The sequence below is a fragment of the Aquarana catesbeiana genome, linkage group LG05 (assembly GCF_042186555.1).
Source record: "Aquarana catesbeiana isolate 2022-GZ linkage group LG05, ASM4218655v1, whole genome shotgun sequence".
Classification (NCBI taxonomy): Eukaryota; Metazoa; Chordata; class Amphibia; order Anura; family Ranidae; genus Aquarana; species Aquarana catesbeiana.
Window position 1 is genome coordinate 159,379,003 of NC_133328.1, and position 23,713 is coordinate 159,402,715.

Genomic DNA, 23,713 nt, shown 5'->3' on the forward strand with positions numbered 1-23,713 from the left:
AAGTAAATCTGTTCCATGCACAGTCCACCAAGTGATATCAGATTCGGGGGGAAGATATGTGGCCTTAATATTAGATATTTGCTCCAGTAAAGTGCTATTAGTAAATGTATATCTGCCGCCTCCTTTTAATGTACAATGTTTATATGATATGTTGATCAAACTGGCGCCTCATGCTCCTCTTCCGAAGTTAATCATGGGGGACTTCATCGCCACCTTGGGGGCGTTGGAATCCTCGAATTTGGGTAGGTCTGGTTCGGTGGATCTTAGGGTAACCATGGCAGGACTCACAGAAATTTGGAGGTCGAAAAACCCCACTGCTCAGTGTTTCTCACATATTTCACAGATACACCGCTCTTCGGCAAGGATAGACCTTGCATTTGGTAGTCTGGTAATGTTGTCATATTTGAAAGAAGTTGAGTACCTTGCGGGGGGTTGTTTGATCACAACCCACTTTCTGTCTCGCTGGCTCTTCCCTCGGGGGGGGGGGGGACGACAGTGGGGTAGAGACTTTCGCCGGGTTGGCTGCAGAATGATCGGATCACTACTCTGCTTGGGGACTCGATTACAAATTACTGGAAATCAAATGAGGGATCTGCGGACCCTTCAATGGTGTGGAATGCATTTAAGGTGGTAATTAGAGGTGATAGTATTTCTGCCATAAAAAAGGAAAGGGTAAGAACAAAATGCTGAGGTTAAACAGTTGCAGGAAAGGGAATGCACGGAGAACAATGCCAAATGTCCCTCGGATTCCTCCTATGTGGCATTGTTGGAGGCTCAGAGGTTGCTCAACCTGCATTTCAATAATCTGGCACATACTGAGTCAAAGCATAAGTCAGAATCACTGTTTATGGAGGGAGATAAAAATGGGAAGCTACTGGCCACGCTGGTGGCAGACTCTCACCAACTAGCAAACATCCCAGTTGTCAAAGGTAGGGACGGGAAATTGGCCAGAGATCCAAGTGACATAATGTCTGAGTTTCGGGACTATTTTTTGACCCTATATACTCCCATTCAACAATATGACCACTCAGCCTTGGAGGACTTGTTGGGGGGGACTCCCTCTTCCTAGACTATCTGACACGGACAGGGAGGTCTTAGAGGCGGACATCTCTAATAAAGAGGTGATGTCAGCGATTTTTACATTTCCTCCTAATAAAGCGTTGGGCCCAGACGGGTTTCCAGCAAACTTTTACAAGACTTATGCTGATCCGTTAGCACCCAGACTCACAGCACTATTAGCACACTGTAAGCAAAGTCAGAAATTACCTGTGTCTGTTAGATGCGTATATGATCCTACTTCCCAAGCCTGGTAAGGACCCTCTAGACTGTTCATCATATAGAGCGATCGCTCTATTAAACATGGATTTGAAAATCCTAACAAAGGTTTTAGCAAAGAGACTGTCGGGAATCATTTGTACATTGGTGGATATTGTCCAGACGGGGTTTATGCCCGGCAAATCGACAAACACCAATCTCAGGAGGCTATTTACTCACTTGCAGATCCATTACTTTGACACACCCACCAGAGTTTTAGTGTCCATCGATATCGAAAAAGCTTTCGACTCTATCGACTGGCACTATATGTTGACTGTAGTTGAGAAAATGGGTTTTGGTCCGATGTTTAGAGGTTGGGTATCGATGCTGTATAGCAATCCCAGAACAGCAGTCCGCTTGGGAGTACATACATCCCCATTTTTCCAAATTGGTAGGGGCACTAGGCAAGGATGTCCCCTGTCGCCTTTTTTGTTTGCCCTCATGATGGAACATATAGCAATAGCATTGAGGGCGGCGGGGGGTGTTAAGGTGATCAGGGTGAGCAACATAGATGAAAGTCTGGCACTTTATGCGGACGATATGTTGCTGTTCCTGAGAGACCCAGGGGAATCATTAGTAGCTGCACTATGCATTATGAACGAATTTTCTCGGTTTTCTGGGTTAAATTATCTATTCTAACTATTGACAAAGGTGCGAGAGACGTGGCAGACCCGGATTTGCCGTTGAAGTGGGTATCTCAGTTTACATACTTAGGGGTCAAAATTACAGCGGATGTGACCGATTATATGTCACTTAATCTGACACCTCTTCTGTTAAACAGAAAGCTCTAGCCTGGCAGAGGCTCCCTTTGTCTCTTATAGGCCGGATCAACCTGCTGAAAATGAAAATTCTACCGGTTATACTTTATTTTTTGCGTAATGCTCCCATTTGGGTTCCCAGGTCCTTTTTCAAAAATTTGGATAGTCTCTCACTAGTTCCTTTGGGCTCCAAAACGGCCAAGAATAGGTCTGAAAGTACTACAAGAACCATGGGGTGGGGGTGGTCTGGCCCTCCCGGATTGGAGAAAATATTACTTAGCTGGACAGATGGTGGTGGTACATAGATGGCTAACCTCGGATGCTGGGGACTCCGCAACAGTCCTGGAAGCTGCTCATCTAGGCTCCTATGAGTCTCTGCGGATGGCCATTCATAGAGGAACAAAATGGATCTTCCACTTACAGTTTCAATGAAGGCCACGATTAAGGCATGGGGAAGCGGTCAGTATGGCTTGTCCTAGTTACCAAGGTCTCTCCCCATCCACCCCCCTGTGGATGAACCCTAGACTGTCACATTTCTATTCATTTCATGATCTGATGGCTTGGGCAACTAGGGGTATCAAAACTATTAAGGACATTACTATGGAGGGGGAATTGCTGACGTTTGACCAGCTTAAAGCCAGACATGACTTACCTAACACCTACTATTTCAGGTATATTTAACTACGACATGCGTTTCACATGCAATTTAAAAATTTGGCAGTAGAATCTTTTCCCTCAGACCTGGAAAACCTATTATCCGCAGAAGATCTTCCCAAGACGCATTCAGCGTCCTATAAGGAGTTGTTTAAGATAACACCGAAGGCAGTAAATAAATGTAGAGAGCATTGGGAAGCTGAGGTACCAGATATTCAAGGCAAGGATTGGGACGATATGTGGACGCACCCGTTTCAACATTTAATAGCAGCTAGAGATAAACTAATCCATTTTAAATTCTTGCACAGGATATATTATACACCTGCTAGGTTGGCTTCTCTTTACCCAATGGTGCATGCGGAATGTTGGAGATGCTCCTTCGCTCCAGCGGCGGCTGAACATATATTTTGGAGCTGCCCTCAGATCAAACAGTATTGGTCTGAGGTCACCTCCTGTATCTCGGAGGTGTTGATGACTCCGATCCCAATGATGGTAAAGGTGTGTCTCCTGGGATTGGTTGAGGAGGTGGTCCCTTCACAAGCTCATAGAACTCTCCTTACCATACTCTTGTTCTATGGAAGGAAGGCTATTCTGTTACAGTGGTATAGATCGGGGGCACCTGATCTGTGTTTCTGGAAGAGACTGATTAATGCTATGATGCCCTATTACAAGGCGACGTATCTATCCAGAGGTTGTGGAAAGAAATTTGATAGTTTGGCAGTCTTGGTACAACTCTGAGCTAACAATTGGATAAAATTAATATATGGGGGTATGATGTTATGAAACCCTTTGAGTAGGCCCAGGGCCTTGCTCTAAACTCTGGTCATGGACTGTGGAGGGCATGGCAACTGTGATATGATTGTTTCATGGAGAACAGAGGGTGAGAGAACTGAGCAATGGGGGTTGGTTAAGGGAGGGAGGTGGGGGGGGGGGGATTTTTCTTTGTAATACTATAGGTAGTCAGGACTCTGTTAGTCAGACAGAATATATATTGGCCATGTTGGCCTACTCTAACTCAGAACAATGAGTTAGGTATTCTTTTGTTTTGATGTCTGTGTTATAAAACAAAAACAATAAAAAGAAATTTATAAAAAAAAAAAAAGAGGATGAGTGCATGTAAGTCCACAGTTTTTATGTCTCCCTCAGTCTGTGATATGCTGTCACATACTGTGCAGTAGTTCAAAATTGGCTACTCTTCTCCGTAGAATTTAAAGTGTTCTCCTCTATAGATTGTAAGTATGAGATGAGAGCAGAGTCTCTCTTACTAATGAGTACTTGAGGCACTGTAGCAGGAAGTGGCTCTTATCCTCCAGGACGCCCTGGTTGCATTGTTGGCACTGTCTACTTTCCCTGGGCTTGTAGTTCTGTCTGTGCTGTTGTAATTTGTATTACAGGCTGTGGGCGCTTATTCTGTACAGGCTCCAGCTCTGTCTTTGGGCTCTTGTAGCACCTCCAGGTATGAGGCTAGTTTGTAGTCTCTCTGCAGTACCTGCTAAACCATTAGTTTCTTAGGGTTTATTTAATTTCTCCATTTTTCAACATCATTTTTTTTTAATTGGTCATTATGTCTTTTATTTGAGATTGTTAGGCCGAATTGTTGGGAGTCTGGGGTGGACAAGCTGCTGATGAGTTGTTACAGACTGCGTGGTTTGGAGTTGTCCTTGTTTAATAGGGCTTTATGGTGTATGAGTTGGGACTGCTGTTTTGTAGGTGGTCCCAATATGATGGCGCCATCTTCTGTACTGCGAGCAGTAAGGGAAATCTGCCCAGCTCAGACCGGCAAGCACTGTTGGAGGTGCTCCAATAATGTTGGAGGAGGTGCTTGCAGAATTCCAGATAAAATGTTTGTGGGGCTGGAGTGAGTGCCTTTTGGATTGGTCTGGGTATGCAACAGGACCCCAAATTCACCGCCATAAAGGATTGGGGCAATTATGTTCTCAAAGATTTTAAGCCAGACTTTTCTTACTGCTGGTTTTAGGTAAATTTTTCACGTCTCCCTCTTCCTTTCTCCTTTATCGCTCTCTTTTGCATCACATTGTTATATCATCTCTGATGTGATATTATTGTATATACATTTTGCTTTTGCCACTTTTTGTATACAGAAGATAGTTACTGACTTTATCCTTGTATATAGCTATAATAGCATTACATAATTCCTGGCTGCTTCCTATCTGCTATAGTAGCAGAAATGAGTCATGTTCAGAGGGGATAAATAGTTTAATTGCTTTCTTTTTTGCTGTCGGTGAACTGGCTGGCTGTTTTGTATCCCTAGATGTTTCTTTTCAAACATTGATTAATACTATATCTGCGTTTTCTTTCAGGTCGGAAAAGCAATGTCTTCAAATGAATCCGCCGCCTATGAAATCATGAGAAGCTTGGATGTAGATTATGTATTGATTATTTTTGGAGGTGTAATTGGCTACTCTGGCGATGACATCAATAAGTTTCTCTGGATGGTTAGGATAGCAGAAGGAGAACATCCAAAAGATATCAGGGTAAGAACATTTTCTGTGTACATGCCCTTTGAAAGAAAAGACTTCTGCCTGCTCTTGTATATTAAGTCCTCTAGGACAGAGGTTACATTTTATTTTATTTTTTTTTAGTGCCTTCTAGCTCAAAAGCTTTCTTTTGCAACACAATGTTCAAACCTAAAAAAAATAAATAAATAAAAGGCCTTGGGTCTGTACGTACAAAACCATGATAAAATATGTATGGAAATGGTTTATTTATTTTATTTTTATTTATTTCAGGTACTTATATAGCGCCGTCAATTTACGCAGCGCTTTACATATACATTGTACATTAACATCAGTCCCTACCCTCAAGGAGCTTACAATCTAAGGTCCCTAACTCACATTAATATACTGGGGACAATTTTAGACAGGATCCAATTAACCTACCAGCATGTCTTTGGAGTGTGGGAGGAAACCGGAGTACCCGGAGGAAACCCACGCAGGCACAGGGAGAACATGCAAACTCCAGGTAGTGTTGTGGTTGGGATTCAAACCAACGATCCTTCTTACTGCTAGGCGAGAGTGCTACCCACTACACCACTGTGCCGCCCATATTTACATGCATGTTAACTTAATTTTATTATGGGGCTGCAGTATCAGAATGTAAATCTATCTTTTGAAAAGTACACTTCGGACTCTCCAGTAAAAGTGATTTGGATGGCTGTAAACACTTCTACATGAAAAAAACGTGTCCCACATCCATTGCCATCTTCAGGAAAGAGAGCAGAGACAAGAATCCTCTATTTCTCAGTAATCCTGTGAGGTACAAACCGTAAGTGCTCCACTCTGGGCACTTCTGTTTCGGAGCTGTATGATCCTAAAAAATACATCCTTGCCACGCGGACTTAAGCTGTAAATGAGAATGGGTGCACAGCTTAAGGCCAGGTTCACACGAGCTGCGGCTCGCAGCAGGGGTCCAGTGCATCCCTGTCCTCCATTTCAGGGGTGAATCAGGTCCAAACTTTTGCCTGAATTTGGGCCTGAAACTGAGCTAAAGACGCACAGGACCTTTTCCAGTGTGGACCGCGGCCACCCTGGAGCTGTGTGAACCAGCTCAATTGAGAGCCAGTCGGTCTCCTGTCATGCAAATTGGATGCAGGGAAATCCGCATCCAATTCGCATAATTGTGAACCCAGCCTAATGGTGGCTGTATTAAACATAAAAATGCCCTGAAAGCCAACACTTAAAGTCCAAGTAGACAAGTATACCTTACCAGCAAGAGTCCCATATCAGAAAAAAAAAACACCAACCACTATGGCTGGGATAGCAACAGATCAAGTACAATCTGTACCTGCTCTATGAAGACAAAGGAGGCATTAGGGGTTTTGGGACCTGTCATAAAAAAATTGCTATCACATGGGGGGGCTGGTCAGTGAAAACATAAAAAAAAATATATAAAAAAGCCCTCCCCCTGCACATGCAAAATGTGCATGTAGGTCGGGCACATAAGCAATTGTGCTATACGTTTAAATCACAGCACACACCAGATTGAGAGGAATAATTTTGAGTACAGTATTACAGTTGAATTGAACTTGACAAAGCTGTAAAGTTAGGGTCACCTGTGAACAGTTTTGGGTATTGCACTTATTGCAGGCACATACAAAATTAAATAATGACATATCTGGTATCTTTACTAAATGCGGTCTCATCTTTTATATTTTACAGACAATTTGGTGATTTTACACTTTAACCCTTGTGTACATCAAAATTGGGTGTAAAATATAGGTTTAACACCATACCAAAAAAACGTAAATCCGAAAAAAGACTTAATTCACTATGCAACACTATGGGGTTGGTTTACTAAAGGCAAATCCACTTTGCACTACAAGTGCACTGCAAGTTCAGTCGCTGTAGATCTGAGTGGAAGCTCTGCTGATTTTATCATCCAATCATGTACAAGCAAAAATACTGTTTTTTTTTTTTTTTTTGTTTTTTTTTTTCCTTGCATGTCCCCCTCAGATCTACAGCGACTGCACTTCCAAGTGCACTTGTAGTGCAAAGTGGATTTGCCTTTAGTAAATAAACCCCTATGTGTAAAAGAATAAATAAAACTAACAACATGTAAGTAATCGATGCATTAAATATAAATGAAGTGTAACAAATGAGTGCGTCAAAACCACATATAAAACAAAAATAACCAGTTCATCAAACAGTGCAGCAGTTCATCAGATGTCAGAAAAAAGTTGTATGGAGTCCAGACAATCCACCGTGATTCTCTGTGTGAATAAATCTTCAGATGAATCTAGAACAGGGCTCAGTGCCTTCACCACCCTCCAGACAGACGCTCATCACATAAACATGCCTCTCTAGTCAAAGATCGGCATGAAAAGCTGGAGATCAGTGGCTGTTCATTCCTGCAGACTTCTCTCTATTGGACAGTAGTTCACTCCTCTGTATGTCGACCAGACATGTTATAAAATAGTGTTCTATACCCAATAATGTATCCATCAAGATGCAACTTATTAAATAAAAGAAAACCACTTACATAGAAATTAAACAAATGCCCCTCTCTGCATCTGGATAAACTCTGTGTGAGATCACATCAGCCCTCCTGCAGAGTCTAAAGCCAGCTACTATGCAAGTACTTGTCTCTCACCAGCAGAATGGATCAGCATGGAAACACTAACACCGTCTTAAATTTTTATGTGCGACAGTGGAGTGCTTGCATCATTTTGCAAAGATCAGAGTTAAAGTTTATAAAAGTATTTGTATTAAAGCCATCAGCTTTGATTTGGATTTATTTTTCAACTTTTAGGAAAGTGATTATTTCACACCCCAAGGAGAATTTCGAGTTGACAAGGCTGGATCTCCAACTCTGCTAAATTGCCTCATGTATAAAATGTCGTATTATCGATTTGGTGAAATGCAAGTAAGTATGAAATTTAACACTGCAAATTCTGTACAGAGCAGAATCCTGTGTTGGTAACCTCAGTGGCTCCAACTGAATGGAAGAATGACTGAAGAATGTGAGAAGTGCTGGCTCGCTACCTACCTCACTTATGCATATACCTATATACACATTTAAACTATAATTTAAACTAAACAAAAGGTTGTCTTGAAATGCATTCAGTTTTGTTGGCATAAAGGGTATGGAGCAAGGAATGGTGTTTACAGCAATAAAAACCTGATCGAGTGCTCCAGCTAAAGAATAAAAACCTTTTTTGCCTGGAGATTTTCCTTCTTTTCCTGTCTGGTAAAACGAGATGGGAAGTGAGAGACTCTCTAGTGGACAGTTTTAACCCTTTCGCTGCCAGGCCCTGTGCTCCAGTTTTACCCTCAGGTGGTCAGACATATCTTTGGTGACATATCAAAGGTCTAAACCAGCCCCCATATCTTTTTTTTTTTTTTTTTTTTTTTTTTTTTTTTTTTTTTGAGACAGAGAGAGGGACTGAAAAATTGTCACTTTCCCTGTAGCACTTTACATGGATGATGAATGAGTGGAATCTGTATAGAGATTTGCATTCATTCATAAAATGACAGTCTGATACATTGTAACACTCGCGGTTACAATGATCAGCTGTCAGTGGACATAGCAGTGATCGCTGCCTATATTCATTGTATGGGGGGTGTGTGTGTCATGGTGGTGGTATACACATGTATACTAAGCTTCACCCCCACCCACACCTCTCCCCTCCCCCGCCGCGCTCTCCAAGTTGCAGGCGGCGGGAGGGATGCCGATCAGAGCGGCCATGGATTGGGGGTGCAGGGCCAGTATTGGGGGTGATCAGAGGTATTGGGGGGACGCATCTGGATCCCCCCAAAGCCCCATGCAGCGCCTGAAGCCAGCGGATGTGGCAGAGGAGGGATGGTGGCTGGGGGGGTCGGAGTGGGGGGGATAATTAGTGCTGGAGGGGATAAGAGGCGAGGGGGGTGGGGAGTAGTTATTGGTGAAAGTTAGCTACCACATTAGGGGTTAATAACTGATCAGCGGGTTGCAAGCCACCGATTAGATTTATAGAATTGTTGAGGAGTCTGCTGAACAATTCTGATATAAGCTTATGGTCATTGAAGTGACCATAAGCTTGTAGGAGCGGGAGATTTGAGGTTTGTACGCTGTACGGACTTGGCCACTTTTTAGGTCTGTACGGCCCTGGCAGTGAAAGAGTTAAAGGAAAAGTACAACTGAAGCTTGTTTGGCTGTACTTCTCTTGTGGATGTGACGTCAAAGAGCCAGTACAGGCTCAGGAAAGATTGCGATCGTATTGTCAGAATCCGCCCACATGCCTGGACCAGCACTCGGCTCAGCCTCTCAGCGAGCCGCTGAGAGCCTGAGCCGGCCATTTCCGCTCCCGCCACAGCCCAGCATTACAGTGAGCGTGGGGGCGGCACAGCAGAGAGCCAGTGACTCGCATTCACCAGCTCTGTGCTCAGGGAGCACACATTCCCATACTTTTTAACCCTTTCCCACTCTAGTCTCCATTGTAATCCAAGAGGAACACTTTTGGCTAGACATACTTTAAATCTTGTAACTAGAATTCCAAGGAAGCCTGTAAAACATTATGCAATACATTGAGGCCTTTTTTTTTTTTGCATTTACGTGGTGTTATGACCTAATTGCAATAAATAAAAAGAAAATAGTGAAGTTTGTAAAACACCTTAAATCACATATTGTGCTCATGTTCATGTGTAGGAAGTCAGAAGAAGCCTCTGATATGTTTATAGCTCTCTGCCCTATGTGAAAAATGATTTGGGGATAAACAGAGTTCATGTTGATCTGCTGTTTTAACCTCTGCCCTTCTTTACAGCAGTGAATAGTTCAAACTTTGTGATAATCAGGTTACTGATCTGACCTGTAAACTGTCAGTATCTGAAGTTTTTCTGTTGGTACCTTATTGAAGCATCAGAACCTGGTAAATGCTTTGTGTTATCTTGAATAGATGTGGTCTACCTTTCTGTAAATTTAGTACACTTATGAAGCTTTAACCCCTGACCTGCCACCTATTTATATTGGAAGCGTCAAGAAGATGAAAGTGGGGAAAAAAGCTACGTTTCCAAATCTATGGTTCTGTCCAAGTGTAGCACGGTTTGGGACTAGCTTACCATATGGTTAATCTAAGGAAGACACTTACATCTGTATTGCTGACAATCAGATGGTATAATTAAAGTAATTAAAATCCACTGCACAGACATGAGTCCGTATTAAATACAGTATAAGCTAACAACACTGTATAACTCTAAAAATGTGCAGTAAATTGTTTTCCGAATGCATTGCAGAAACATTTCCTTGGTAGTGCAGATATAAAATACCAAGAATTAGAGCGCAGTTAAGGAATGCAGTGAAAATAAATGCGTCTATAAACACATGTTGATAAACTATTTGTAGTTGATCTGTAGTAGCAATTGGGTGACTATCATTTTACACATGGACTGAAGAGAAGCAATCTCAAAATTAATTTGTTATATAAATCATTGATGGCATTTTTTTTCTGGGACGGTTACATAAGTATCTTTTTTTTTTTTTTTTCCATTAGCCTATAAGCCAATCCAGTTAATTCTTGTACTGAAGGAGATATCTGTAGCCTTATACAGATGGTTACCTTTAATGCACAACTCAAAAAGTAGTTTTTCCATGCAGTGGGGCTGTGCCTGCGCTGCAAGGGTTAGCTGCTCATTTTTGTCTAGGGCAGTGGTTCTCAACTCCAGTCCTCAGGACCCACCAACAGGCCAGGTTTGCAAGATAGCTGAAATACATCACAGGTGATATCACTTGATGCTCATTGATTGCAGTATTCTAGTCTGCAACTCCCCAAGGTAATACTTAAAATCTGGCCTGTTGGTGGGTCCCGAGGACTGGAGTTGAGAACCACTGGTCTAGGGGGTTGGAGAAGAGAGATGTACTTGCCTACTCTTTCCATCCCCCCTGCAGTTTTGTGCAGTGGACTGTTCCTGATGCCATGAAGCCCATGGCCCTACTCTGGCCATGAGGACGTCAGGAACAGTCCACCGCTGGATCATGGGGGAGCATCATTTTGCTGCTGTAGCTGAGGATCAGGTGAGTATAAGCTTCTCTGTCGCCCCTGGACAAAACAAGCCAATAACACACGCAGTGCGGGTTAAACTTTCATAATGTTCCAAATCCATTAGTTTTCCTTTAAGATTTCCTTAAAATTTTGACCTAGACTGTTGGTTGCCTATCTATAGAGGATATACCTGTATTGAATAACACTTGCTATATATATATTCAGTGTTCAATAATGATACAAGTGTTGGCAAGATTCAATATGTATCATTTATTTAACATCCAGCATCATTCCTGAATTATTGCATTAGTCCAATGTGAGCAATATTTGGACACTTTTTTTTTTTTTTTCCAGTTAGATTTTCGAACCCCACCAGGATTTGATCGTACTCGTAATGCTGAGATTGGAAATAAAGATATCAAGTTCAAACATCTGGAAGAGGCTTTTACATCAGAACACTGGCTTGTCAGAATATACAAAGTTAAACCATTAGACAACAGAGAGGCACTGGACCACAAACCAAGAATGACAAACATCGTACCCAAACAGAAGTATTTATCTAAGAAGGTGGGTTATATGTAGACTGAATGAAGGGAAACTTTATGAATACTGCAGTTTATTGTGATTACATTGGTGTGATTTAATGAAGTTAAAAATAAATACTAATGCTTTGGGTAAAAAAAATATTAAAAAGGCCAGCGTGTGACATCATAGCTCTGTTGAATGTGAAAAGTGAAAACACCCATTGATCCTCATACACTGGCAAAATGTCTTTGATAATTGGTATTTTCTGAATATGCAGGTGCAGTCATTTTACCAAACAAAATGAAAGAATTATTACAGGGAGCAGACACAAATCCTTATATTACTATTCTGTATTCAAGACTAAATTTAAAATCAAACATTTAATGTAAATGGGTAAAACAGCGTTTATAATTAAGGCAAACCTATCATGTGAAATATCCAGTGATATAAAATTATGTTCAAATAAATAAATCAATCTATATAATGTGTACAATTAAAGTTCATATGCTGAAACTTTTCTGCACTGAATTATTGTGACTTCTCAATTCATATCATCCACCACTGTGCAAATCGTGTCTTCAGCAGATTATGTGCACACCTTCACCAGCCGTTATACCTGTTCACCTCATACATGAGTCAGACTCAAAACAATTCCTCTTTCTTTCTTTCAGCTATGGTTTCATCTCTTCCACATCCGACCAGCTACTCTGTATCCACTTTCCAATCAGTAGCCTCCCAGGGGGATCCCAAGAAAGATCTCTCATATATACTGCCCCACTGCTTTTCTCCTTCCTCCACACCAGCGTGATTATTCAGTATTCCCGATAGGATATGGCTCCACATTCATATACTGAATAATCACGCTGGTGTGGAGGAAGGAGAAAAGCAGTGGGGCAGTATATATGAGAGATCTTTCTTGGGATCCCCCTGGGAGGCTACTGATTGGAAAGTGGATACAGAGTAGCTGGTCGGATGTGGAAGAGATGAAACCATAGCTGAAAGAAAGAAAGAGGAATTGTTTTGAGTCTGACTCATGTATGAGGTGAACAGGTATAACGGCTGGTGAAGGTGTGCACATAATCTGCTGAAGACACGATTTGCACAGTGGTGGATGATATGAATTGAGACGTCACAATAATTCAACGCAGAAAAGTTTCAGCATATGAACTTTAATTGTACACATTATTATATAGATTTATTTATTTGAATATAATTTTGATATCACTGGATATTTCACATGATGGATAGTGCTGCACTTATATTTTTCATTTGATATGTTGTTGTTTTTTTCTTTAATCTACACTCATTACCCGATAATAATGACAAAGTTAAAACCGAATTTTGGAAATGTCTGAATTTATTAGAAAGGAAAAACTGAAGTATCACATTGGCATAAGTAGTCAGACCCTTTGCAGCAGCGCTTGAATTTTAGCTCAGGTGCCTCCCATTTCTCTTGATCGTTGCTGAGATGTGTCTACATCTTGATTGGAGTCCACCTGTGGTAAATTAAATTGATTGGGCATGACCTGGAAAGGCACACGCTTCTCTATTAAAAAAAAAAAAAAAAACGCTTAACAGCTGACAATGCATACTCTATCAGAGTAAAAGCCATGAAGTGAAAGGAACTGCCTGCAGAGCTCAGACAGGACTATTGCAAGGCACAAATCTGGGGAAGGCTACAAAAACTTTGCTGCACTGATGGTTCCCAAAAGTGACCTCCATAATTCTCAAATGGAAGAAGCTTGGCACAACTGGGAGCTGGTCGCCCGACCACACTGAGCAATCGGGGGGTGGGGGGTTGGTCAAGGGTCTTTATAAGAGGGGTAACCAAAAACCCAATGGTCACTCTGAGCTCCAGAGATCCTGTGTGGAGATGGGACAAAGTTCCAGAAGGACAACCATCGCTGCAGCCCTCTACCAATCTGGGCTTTTTGGCTGTGTGTACACGGAAGCCTCTCCTCCTCCAAACACATCAAAGCCCGATTGGAGTAAAACGCACTTGTTTCTTTTCCTCACACAGCCAAATCACAGGTTCATTTTAAGGTTATGTGTAAGGTATCTGCTTAAGGACTCATCCACACCAGCCCTGCTTCAATGCAGGTAAGTGGTTCTATAGAACTCATTCCTACTGCTACATTTTATCGCAATGCCTAGGAATAAATCCTTGTTTTTGCGGTTTTATTCCTTTAAGCCAACTGCAGTTACACAAATTTGCATGATTCACTGTACACTTCAGTAAATTTAACAAACTTTCTTACTCAAGTTGTCTTGTCACACAGTACCTCAGTTTGGCTGGTTATAGATCGAAATTCGGCCAGTTCAGCAGGGACTGGTTGAATTTTTAGCTGTCTATGGCATTGGTGCTTAACCTGTGGCCCTCCAGCTTTTGCTGACCTACGAGTCCCATCATGCCTGTGCCATTGGGAGTCATGCTTGTAACTGTCAGCCTTGCCATGACTCATGGGACTTGTTCCGTAACAGCTGGAGGGCCACAAAGTTTTTATTTTTCCAGTGACCTCTTGAAATGCTTCATATAAGATTTCAGCATCTTCCATTGCCTAACCTAAGTAGAAGTCATATGAATTTCTCAAAGACTTTGAGCAAAGAGCTAAAACAATTGTTTAAAACTTTATTTAAGAGATTTGGAGATGAGCTCTAAGAAGGTGCTTATAATTTTAGATTTTTTTTTTCCCCCCAGTCCTCTTCTAGGGCAGCCTCTGAGATATTGAACACTTCCCGAAGACAGGAAACTCATTGCCAGATATGAGTTAAAAGGCAGTCCTCAGTTTTTGTGTTTTCTCCATCTGGAGGAGATGCATTGCATTGAGGACCTTTTTTAAATTTATTTTGGGGAGAGAGGATCAGATCTCAGGCTCTAGTCAAGAAAAATACTTGATTTTTCTGTTAGATTCACTTCTCTTTTTCCTGGATCATGTGTGGGAGGTGCATTTTACCCCTTCCCTTTCAGTACCTAGTGGCGGTAAGTACTGGGATGGCATCATGTCCTCCGGATTCATTCCACAGTGGGGTTGCAGCTGAAAAGCTCTGGTTTCCTCGCATGCTTTTTGTCAGATGGGCGCAAGGTGGTTTGTAGGGCCATGAGTAGAACGGAGCCCGCATACCCGAGGATGGCTGTGGGCATTCCATTGGGAGCATGAACCGGGTAACTTGATGTCACTTTCAGAAGAAACTATGTCAACGTTGAGTGCCTGCCTGAGGCGGCACAGGCGAAGGGGAGAAGCTGGACCCGGTGCCCCTTTATACTGCTGGTTAAAGTGATTTGTAAAGGGGAAAAAAAAGTGTTAAAAAATACAAACATTGTATACTTGCCTGCTCTGTGCAGTGGTTTTGCACAGAGTAGCCCCGGTCCTCCTCTTCTCAGGCCCCCTGCCGGTGCTCTGGGCCCCCCGCGCACGCTGAGTGCCCCCATAGTAAATCGCTTGCTGCGGAGGCACTCATGCATGCATGCTTGCTCTTGATTCGACTCTGCGTCCATAAGAGACAGAGTATGGCTCAGCCTCACTCCCTCCTCACTGGTTGTGATTGAAAGCAGCAGGAGCCAATAGCCCCTGCTGCTGCATCTCAGCCAATCAGGAAGGAGGGACTCGGGAGAGCCCCGTATCTCGTGCATATAGCTGGATTAAGATCGGGCTTAGGTTTTAGGTTGAAAACCTTCAGCCTTTACAACCACTTTAATGGCTGCGGGAACACCAGAGGACAACTCGGACAGCTATGAAGGCCTCAGGCGAGCAAGCTCCAGGGGTAATGGACATCAGCTTGACCTTATTCCTGTTTTTCTCTACTTTTTGGTTTTTGACCGTAATCTGGGGGGTTCCCCTTGGTGTGGTGGCCTTTTTTGCCCAATTGGCACTTTTTTTTTTTTTTAATGGATTTAGGAGTTTCGCCTTGACTCTTTATTTTTTTTTTTTTGGTTGTTTTCTTGCTGCAGGCTAAAGTGGCTGATAAAAGCAACAATTGTGCACTCAAAGGCAAGTGTGCTAGATATGCTGTTGAGTTGTGGTTTGCGTTGTCCAAGCCATTGTGCCGCAGCTGTATTAAAGGTCTGCTAAAAGGTGAAACGGCTTCTACCTGTAACAAGTTTTTGTTAATGAAGGAAGAAATGGCACCCACTTTTCATACATGTAGGTCTCTATTATCTGATGTGCAGAATCCAGAAAATGCAAAAGATGTGAATGTGGGCTGTACCGGTCACCATACTCACTAAATTGTCAATTATGACTATTGCATGAAACATACCACTTTTACACCTCTAATTTTATATATATCAGCTCCCAGTTGTTGAAATAGAATCAAAATCTTTATTAAAAATGATTCCTCAAACATATGAACATATGGTTTAAAACTACCTGCTGCCCCAACTCCACTCATCTAACCTATAATCTAACGGTATAGATGAATACATAAAGTCTTTAAAAGACATATAATAGCAATTTCTTGAGGTGGCACCAGAGAAAACCTCTTGATGAAAAAAAGAATAATGAAAAAGAAAAACTTTCCAAAAGACAAATAAATAAAGTTTGTGGTCAAAGCCCACTGTAGCTGTATCGAACTGGTTCTGCTTCAAAGATGAAAATTACGAACACTTTGTCATATCATGGTGCTAAAAATTCCATAGATACATGGATATAATTCAAATTTGGGAACAGAATGTACCTTCTTTTAATATAGTTGGCAGAAAAATGATGTACAGTATTCAGAAAACCGTAGTCTAGAGGAGGTAAGACGGGGGAATGGGGACACAGTTCTCTGCTGCTCAAGGATTGTTCACACTGCTCAACCCCAGTCAACTCCCTCACATGATGAATTCATTAGTGCTTGGTGTGCAGACAAATATCTCCTGGTCTAGAAGAGGTAAATTAACTTGTATTAACATATCTGATCCAGATTTCCTTTCATAAAGGCACAGATTCTTCTCCCTTACAGGGTAGCTGCTCCCACATGTGTTATCAGAATGCAAGTAATTAACCTTTCTAAGTATATGATATCCACTCATCAGCAAGATGTATATCCAGGATTATTCAGCACTGAAAGGCCATAGAAGTCCATAAAGTTTCTATTAAAATGGATATATTTACCATACAGCCAAAGCAAAAGGGTTTAAACTTCAGTAGCTGGGGTATAAGTCACTTTTAAAAAAAACATGCAGTATAAAGAATCCTCATGAAGGAAAGTTCAATACTTATCAAATAGTATGCAATCCATTTCATCCAGTATATCCTTTGTCCAGAAAAAACACTGAACAGGTCAAAATAGTTAAGGGAAATCCTATATTCTCTTCAACCATCCTGACAAGTCCTCCAACTTTCAATGACCAGCAACTTCCGATTAGGATTCCTCTCCCAGTGGAAACCAATCACCTCTAACGGATTTACTCTAAGCCCAATTGAGCAGGGCTACAGGTTGGAGTTAAACTGCCAGCCGCCACTTTACCTGGTGACAAAGCTTCTGAAGGATTCAGAAAAAGTAAAAGCTCATCCTCCTCTTCTTATAGGCCACATAGTGGATCAGAACATCCTAATTCCAGTACCAAAAGATGAGAGACAGGTTTTTACTCTCAAATGTCTTAGTAAAAAAAGCTGTTGGGCAAATTTCGCCTTTAGGCTGTTAAAAAGGACCATCGGATACAAAAAAATGCGGAGGGAATCTATCACAGTCAGAGCTATTCTCCAGCACAAGTGCTTTTTGGCAACCCCAGACCTTTTGGAATACATGCCTTCATATCCCCATAAATTGTGATTTGCAAAGGGGTTTATGCCTAGCCTTAAAGATGGTTATCAACAATTCACTAAATGAAACTTTGTTGGCTGATAAACCAGGACAGGTCGAATACAGCTCTGTCTCCAAAAAGCAACACATTCTTCTTTACATAAAAGAATGTAAAGATCAACTCTGTTTTGGCCTCCTTAATGCAGTTAGCCAGCTTCTGTAGCAAGTTTTCCAGCAGTTCCCTAGGTTAAGTTTCACCACAGACTGTTGCAGAATTTTCTACTGTAGGCTTGGAGAGGCGATCAGGAAGAAGAGGTCTTGATGGCAGGGAGTCTCAGAAAGTTATTAGAATAAACATTTATGGAAAGGTATAGAAGAAGTTTAAATCATGGATGGAAAAAAAATGACAATTTTGCATTTAACATGCTCTCCATTTTGGAATTTTTGGATTGGCCATCAAGTACCTTTAAAGATCGAGGTTGCAGCACTAAGCGTATTTTGGCATAAATCCTAGCTGGAAGATTCTCTTATGTGTTATATTTAGGCCTTGTCTCGTAAGAGGTCAGCCTGGATCATGGCATGGCCTAAGTGGGATTTGTCCTTAGGTTTGTAGGGAGTAAGCCGGTCTCTTTTGAGCCAGTTACGGAGGCCACCATCAAGCATCCCATGCTTAAAACTGTATTCTTGTTTGCCATCATTTTTGGCCGCTGAATTGGTAAGCTTCAAACCTGGTCTATTAACCACTTGCTTACTGGGCACCTAAACCCCCTCTGCCCAGGCCAACTTTCAGCTTTCAGCACTGTCACACTTTGAATGACAATTGCATGGTCATGCTACACTGTTCCCAAATTACATTTTTATCATTTTTTTTACAAAATGAGAGCTTTCTTTTTGTGGTATTTAATCACTACTGGGGTTTTTATTGTTTGCTAAACAAAAAAAAGACAGAAAATTTTGATAAAAATATCATAGTTTCATAGTTTTTTATAAAATTTTGCAAATGGGTAATTTTTCTCCTTCATTGATATGCGCTAATGAGGCTGCACTGATGGGCTCAGATAAGACAGCACTGATGATGAGGCACTGATTGACATTGATAGGTGGCACTGGTAGGCAGCACAGGTGGGCACAGATGAGGCGGAGGCTGCTCTCCTTGATCACGACCGATTATCCCTCTGACAGCTGCCGGTGATCAGCTTTTTTTTTTTTTTTTTTTTTCCCTCACGGTATCAACATGAGAAACAATGGCCGATTTCTGGCTCTGTTTACATCACATGATCAGCTGTCATTGGCTGACAGCTGATCCCGTGGTAAGGGGTCAGGATTGACCCCTTACTCCAATCTGCAATCAGACGAGTCTCAGACTCGCTGATCACATAGCGCGCCCTGCAGGGGGCACGCAGGCCGCTCGAGCACTGGAAGACGTCTATATCCCCCCCCCCACGGCAAAGTCTTTAGGCTATAGCGTGGATCTGTAGGGGTTAAAGAACTTTTTTTTTTTTTGACAGTTCAGGAAGAATGCTTTTTTTTTTTTTTTTTTTTTAAATAGATCGAATATTTCTCCCAAAGTCTTCTTCAACTTTCCATAGGACTCAAGATATTCTGCCTACCTTCTGTTTGAATCCATCTTGGAATGTCAGAAGATTTTTACTGTCTTACCTTGATGCAACCGGGCACACGTGTAATTGCAAGCTTTGTTCATACCCTTTTGCGGGTAGACAGCGTTGGTTCAAACAAGTTGTTTCGGAATCTTACAAGAGTATGAATAATAATTCTGCCTGTTAACTGCACAATCCACTAGAGCTTTAGCATCCCCATAGGCAGAAAGAGCTGGTACCACCCTGGAGAAAATTTGTAAGGCAGCCATTTGGTCTTTTTCTTTCTACATTTATTCATAACTACTGGGTGGAGTTGTTAACAAGTCAAGATCAAGGTCCCACCTTAGCTGATAAGTTCTTGGTTATCTCCAAGGTTGTTCTGGAAGATGGCTGGGGAAAACTGGAGTTATGCAGAGTGGTTACTCTATTTCCAGTAGTCTTCCAGGACAGCTGAGTGCCCACCCCAGGTTTTTGTTTATGATGTTTTTGTTTATATTTTACAGAGCAGTCCTGCAGTTCTCATGTAGACTAAGACATGCCTGGAGGACCACCTTTTAAATCATATCTGGCAATGTGTTTCCTGTCCTAGGGAGGAACTGCATATCTCAGTATCTGAGGTTGTCCTGGAAGCCTACTGGAAATAGTTACCAGTAAGACTAACTCTGGTTTTCTACACTTCAGACAGAACTTGTTAGTTTTGAGTTGCCTCAGCTCTTTTTATGGAAGTAGTTTTTATCCACGATTGAATAGTAAGCAGGAACCTGATTTTAAACCTTGTGCACATTGGTTCTCCAAGCCAGTATTTTATGAAGAAGCTGATTACTACTTACCATATGGTACGGTATGGAATTTAGAGGGGTTAGAATCAGGGATACTTTTTCATAAAAAAAACACATCTAATGCTAGAATTTCTTTTTTTACAGTCAGGTTTTCAGTGCAGTCTTTTGTATCTGCTGGAAAGATTCCCTCTCTTAATGTGTGGTGTAATATATTGTTGTCACTGGCATGGCCAGTGACCAAATCGATAGAGGAAATCTTCCAATGGGGACTCCTTTTCCAGCAGCAGCTGTCTAGGCCTGAATTTCTTCCCATTTAGGAATCTTGTTGTGCCTGTGACTGAAAGTGAAGGAAATCCCACCGATGGAATACAGCAAAAACAAAATTGCGAATAACATATTTACTTACGTTTTTAATTTTCCTTCTTGTCTCTTTTTAGACCTCAAAGAGGAAGCGTGGCTACATTAAGAACAAGCTGACTTTGAAGAAAGGCAAGAAATCCAGCAAGAAGACGGTTTAAACCAACCCATCTCATAGGACAACGTCCTTGAGATAACCAGTCTTTGCCTTTAGATGAACTCATGTTTATCAGTGACATGAGAGTACAGAACCATCTTTGGTCCAGGATATTGTACAAAATTTTCAGGCAATGTCTGATTACAAAATATATATTTATTGGCTTATTAAGAACAGCTGTTTTAGATTTGTAATGTGAAGCCAGACAGACAGTGCTGTTGTCCACGAATAACAGCAGTTTTTTTTTTTTTTTTTTTTTTTTTCTTTTCCCCCTTTTTTTTTTTTTTTTTTTTTTTTTTTGTTCTTTTTGGTAAATGATTTTCAAATCCTTTCACAATTTGGACTGATCGCACCAAAGAGCCCTTTGGTTATTGGCACATGCATACTTGTCAATTTTTTTTTTTTTTTATTAAAAATAAAATGAAACGTGAAACCTTGAGCTGCATTTTTCTTTACAACACTCGGAGGAGTCTGCATAGATGTAATTTGTGGCATCTGTGAGTGGCCCACTTTTTTGCCTGTGACTTGTATCATAACATAAAAAGCATGAGTTCTTGAATAAAGTCATATTTTGTTCCCTAAAGCTGTTTTTTTCCTCCTCTTGAAAACAATGAACGACGCACAAGGAATGTCTTTTTTTTTTTTTTTTTTTTTTTTTTTTTTTTATATAAATCTAGTCAGGGATGTGGGTGTATGCTATAACTGCTGCTCTATTTTATGTGGACAAGTAAATCACAGTGAATCAAAACTGTGTCTAGGCGAAGATGTACAGCTAGGGCACTCTGCTTCATGATATTTCTGAAAGGGCATAACCTGTTAAATGATTTCACATGCCAGTGGTATCCATTTTGTGCAGCCTGTCATCTCTCTAGAAGTTAGTAATATCCTTGAGGCAAAAGTTATTAAGTGCCTCACCAATGTTCCTAATGAATTGGTATGACCAATATATATATATATTTTTTTTTTTTTTTTTTTGCTTTAGACTACAATGTAGCTGCTGCTTTTCATGGCTGGGCTTCAACTATATTCTGTCCTAAGCCACTTGTCTCTCCCCTGTGACAATAGATACTTCTGGCCACAGAGATATTTATGTAATTTAATTAGAAAAGTTCTACATGCGATCAATACCAATGGCCTATTTTTTTTTTCTAGCAACTTACTTCAGAGATTCGGTAATATAATTTAGAAAGGGATGCCATCTACTTAAAATTTTAACATCCTATGCCAAGTCTGTGGCCATAATTCAAGTAAACTCCTCCTGTGTTGATGGCAAGTCCATCTAAATTCTACAAAGCATTAACCAGGCATAACTTCATGTCTCACCTATGCTCTGATATTGTTACATTATACTATTTTATACATCCAGATGTATACACGGGGAGAAGGGAGGGAGGAATAGAGAGAATGCTGATTATGTTGAATGTTCATATACAAAATCCTGTTAGAGCAAACCGCTTATAATGTTTGAATGTTTACACATTTAAAAAGTTGACAAGTATACAGACGTCCACTTTTTCTAAAGTCTGAGATTATATTGAGGGTATATGAGCTAGAATGGAATTTTTGAATGCATCTTAATTTTTTGGGGTTATTTTTCTTTACACTTTTTTTTTCTCTAGTGCAGTTTTATTCATATTTTTTTTTTTTTGTTTCCCAAAACTTAAATTGACAACTTTGTCAATGTAATGCACTAAAATGTACATTGGGTTGAACATTTTGGGTGATCCTTCTGTGGCTTTAGACATTATGCAGACTTGAACTTTTCATAGCTTGATGTTGGGTTTTTTTTTTTTTGTTTTGTTTTTGTTTTTTTGTTTTTTTTATTTCTGAGTTAATGTTTTATGTTAATTTTGAATATATTTCAAGCAGAGTTGTACTACCACAAATACTGGACTATCCTGTGTTTAGGATGTATGTTTTATAGTGAGATGGAAACGTAAAGAGGTTAGACACAGCAATTTCTCAGAAAAAAAATACAATCATTTCTTTTCTATTTTTTTTAATATATATTTTGTTTTTCAAGCTTGTGATATTTTTACATACCATAAAAGCTGCATTGCTGTGAAGCATTTGTATGCAGCTCTAATGCCATTACAACATGCTGGCAATCTGTATATTGGATTGAAAACTTTGAAAATAGAAAACAATAAAATTTAATTAAGGTTTTATGTTAAGTGTCATGTTTTGTTTCCAATCAAATTATTTGAAGGGCCAACATTTAAAATTGTGTGTCTGTCAGGTTTGACAGCAATTGATGGGTGAAATAAAAGGGTTGGGGGCCTGGTCCCCAACCAGGCCTCACCAAAGGGAAAGAATAGGGGGCAAGTGGATGGGTGATTAGACTAAATAGCGTTCCAGGGTAGTTTTTTTTTTTCTGGTATAGGTTAAAACAAGTACACACTTATTTTTAAAGATGTTTATTGAAGAAATGGCATGTGAAGATAGTCAAACTGGAATAATTTACTTTCAAATAAAAAAGAAATAATCCTGTGTTTATCATTACACTTTCTTGTTTTGTTTCCTTTTTTTATTTGCATTTTACTTACAAAAAAAGAATAACAGATGATTTGGGGTTATTCAATGAAATGGTGGAAGAAGCCAAATGCAGTAGACCTACAAAAATAACTGGTGTCCATTTTATAATCATGCTTTAGTAAAACAAAGCCTGATTGGAAGCTGCAGATTACTGCACTTTGCACTTTCCTTGCATCATTTATTGAATAAGAGTCTGACATAAGTTACATGTTTTTATAGCCTCAAATTAGTTAAAGCGAAGTTCCGCTAAAAAAAAAAAAAAAAAAAAAAAAAAGGCTTCAAATACTGCAGCTGCTGACTTTTAAAAGGACACTTGCCTGTCCAGGGTGCCCGCAATGTCCTCACTCAAAGCCGATCCGTCACCTCGGCTCCGGGTGGAGGCGCCGGCATTACTAGTAAGGGAATCAGGAAGTTAAGCCTTGCGGCTTCACAGCCTGGTTCCCTACTGCGCATGCGTGAGTCGTGCTGCGCATTGAGTGGTCCCTGCTGTCTTCTGGGACCTTTGTGTCTCCCAGAAGACAGTGGGGAGGGGATAGAGGAGGGGCCAGACATGGCGTAGATCGCTGCGGATACTGCGGCGATCTTTTGCCAGAAGTGGGAGCAAATATCTGTATTAGACAGGTCTCTGCTACCCCCTCCCCCCTGAAAGGTGCCAAATGTGACACCAGAGGGGGAGGAATCCAAACATTTTTAGGTGGAACTCTGCTTTAAACATCACATAATATAATTAGTCAGAAATAAGGCAACGGTAAAGTAACTGTAAAAGGAAGAGATTATGCCAGAGGGTTAAAAAGAGTGACCACTTAAAGCAGTATTAAACCCAAAAGCAAACGTTG

The 23,713-nt window shown here is 40.8% G+C and overlaps 1 protein-coding gene across 1 annotated transcript in view; it reads left to right on the plus strand.

The window, feature by feature from the left end:
• The window catches only part of STT3B (STT3 oligosaccharyltransferase complex catalytic subunit B), a 255,397-nt gene extending 232,551 nt beyond the window's left edge, over nt 1-22,846 (plus strand). Inside the window, exons 13-16 of the mRNA XM_073630289.1 lie at nt 5,048-5,221; nt 7,995-8,108; nt 11,554-11,766; nt 20,266-22,846. Of these exons, the coding sequence (XP_073486390.1) occupies nt 5,048-5,221; nt 7,995-8,108; nt 11,554-11,766; nt 20,266-20,346 (582 nt within the window). The 3' untranslated portion in view covers nt 20,347-22,846. The remainder of the gene's footprint in view (nt 1-5,047; nt 5,222-7,994; nt 8,109-11,553; nt 11,767-20,265) is intronic.
• The last annotated feature ends 867 nt before the right edge of the window (nt 22,847-23,713 follow it).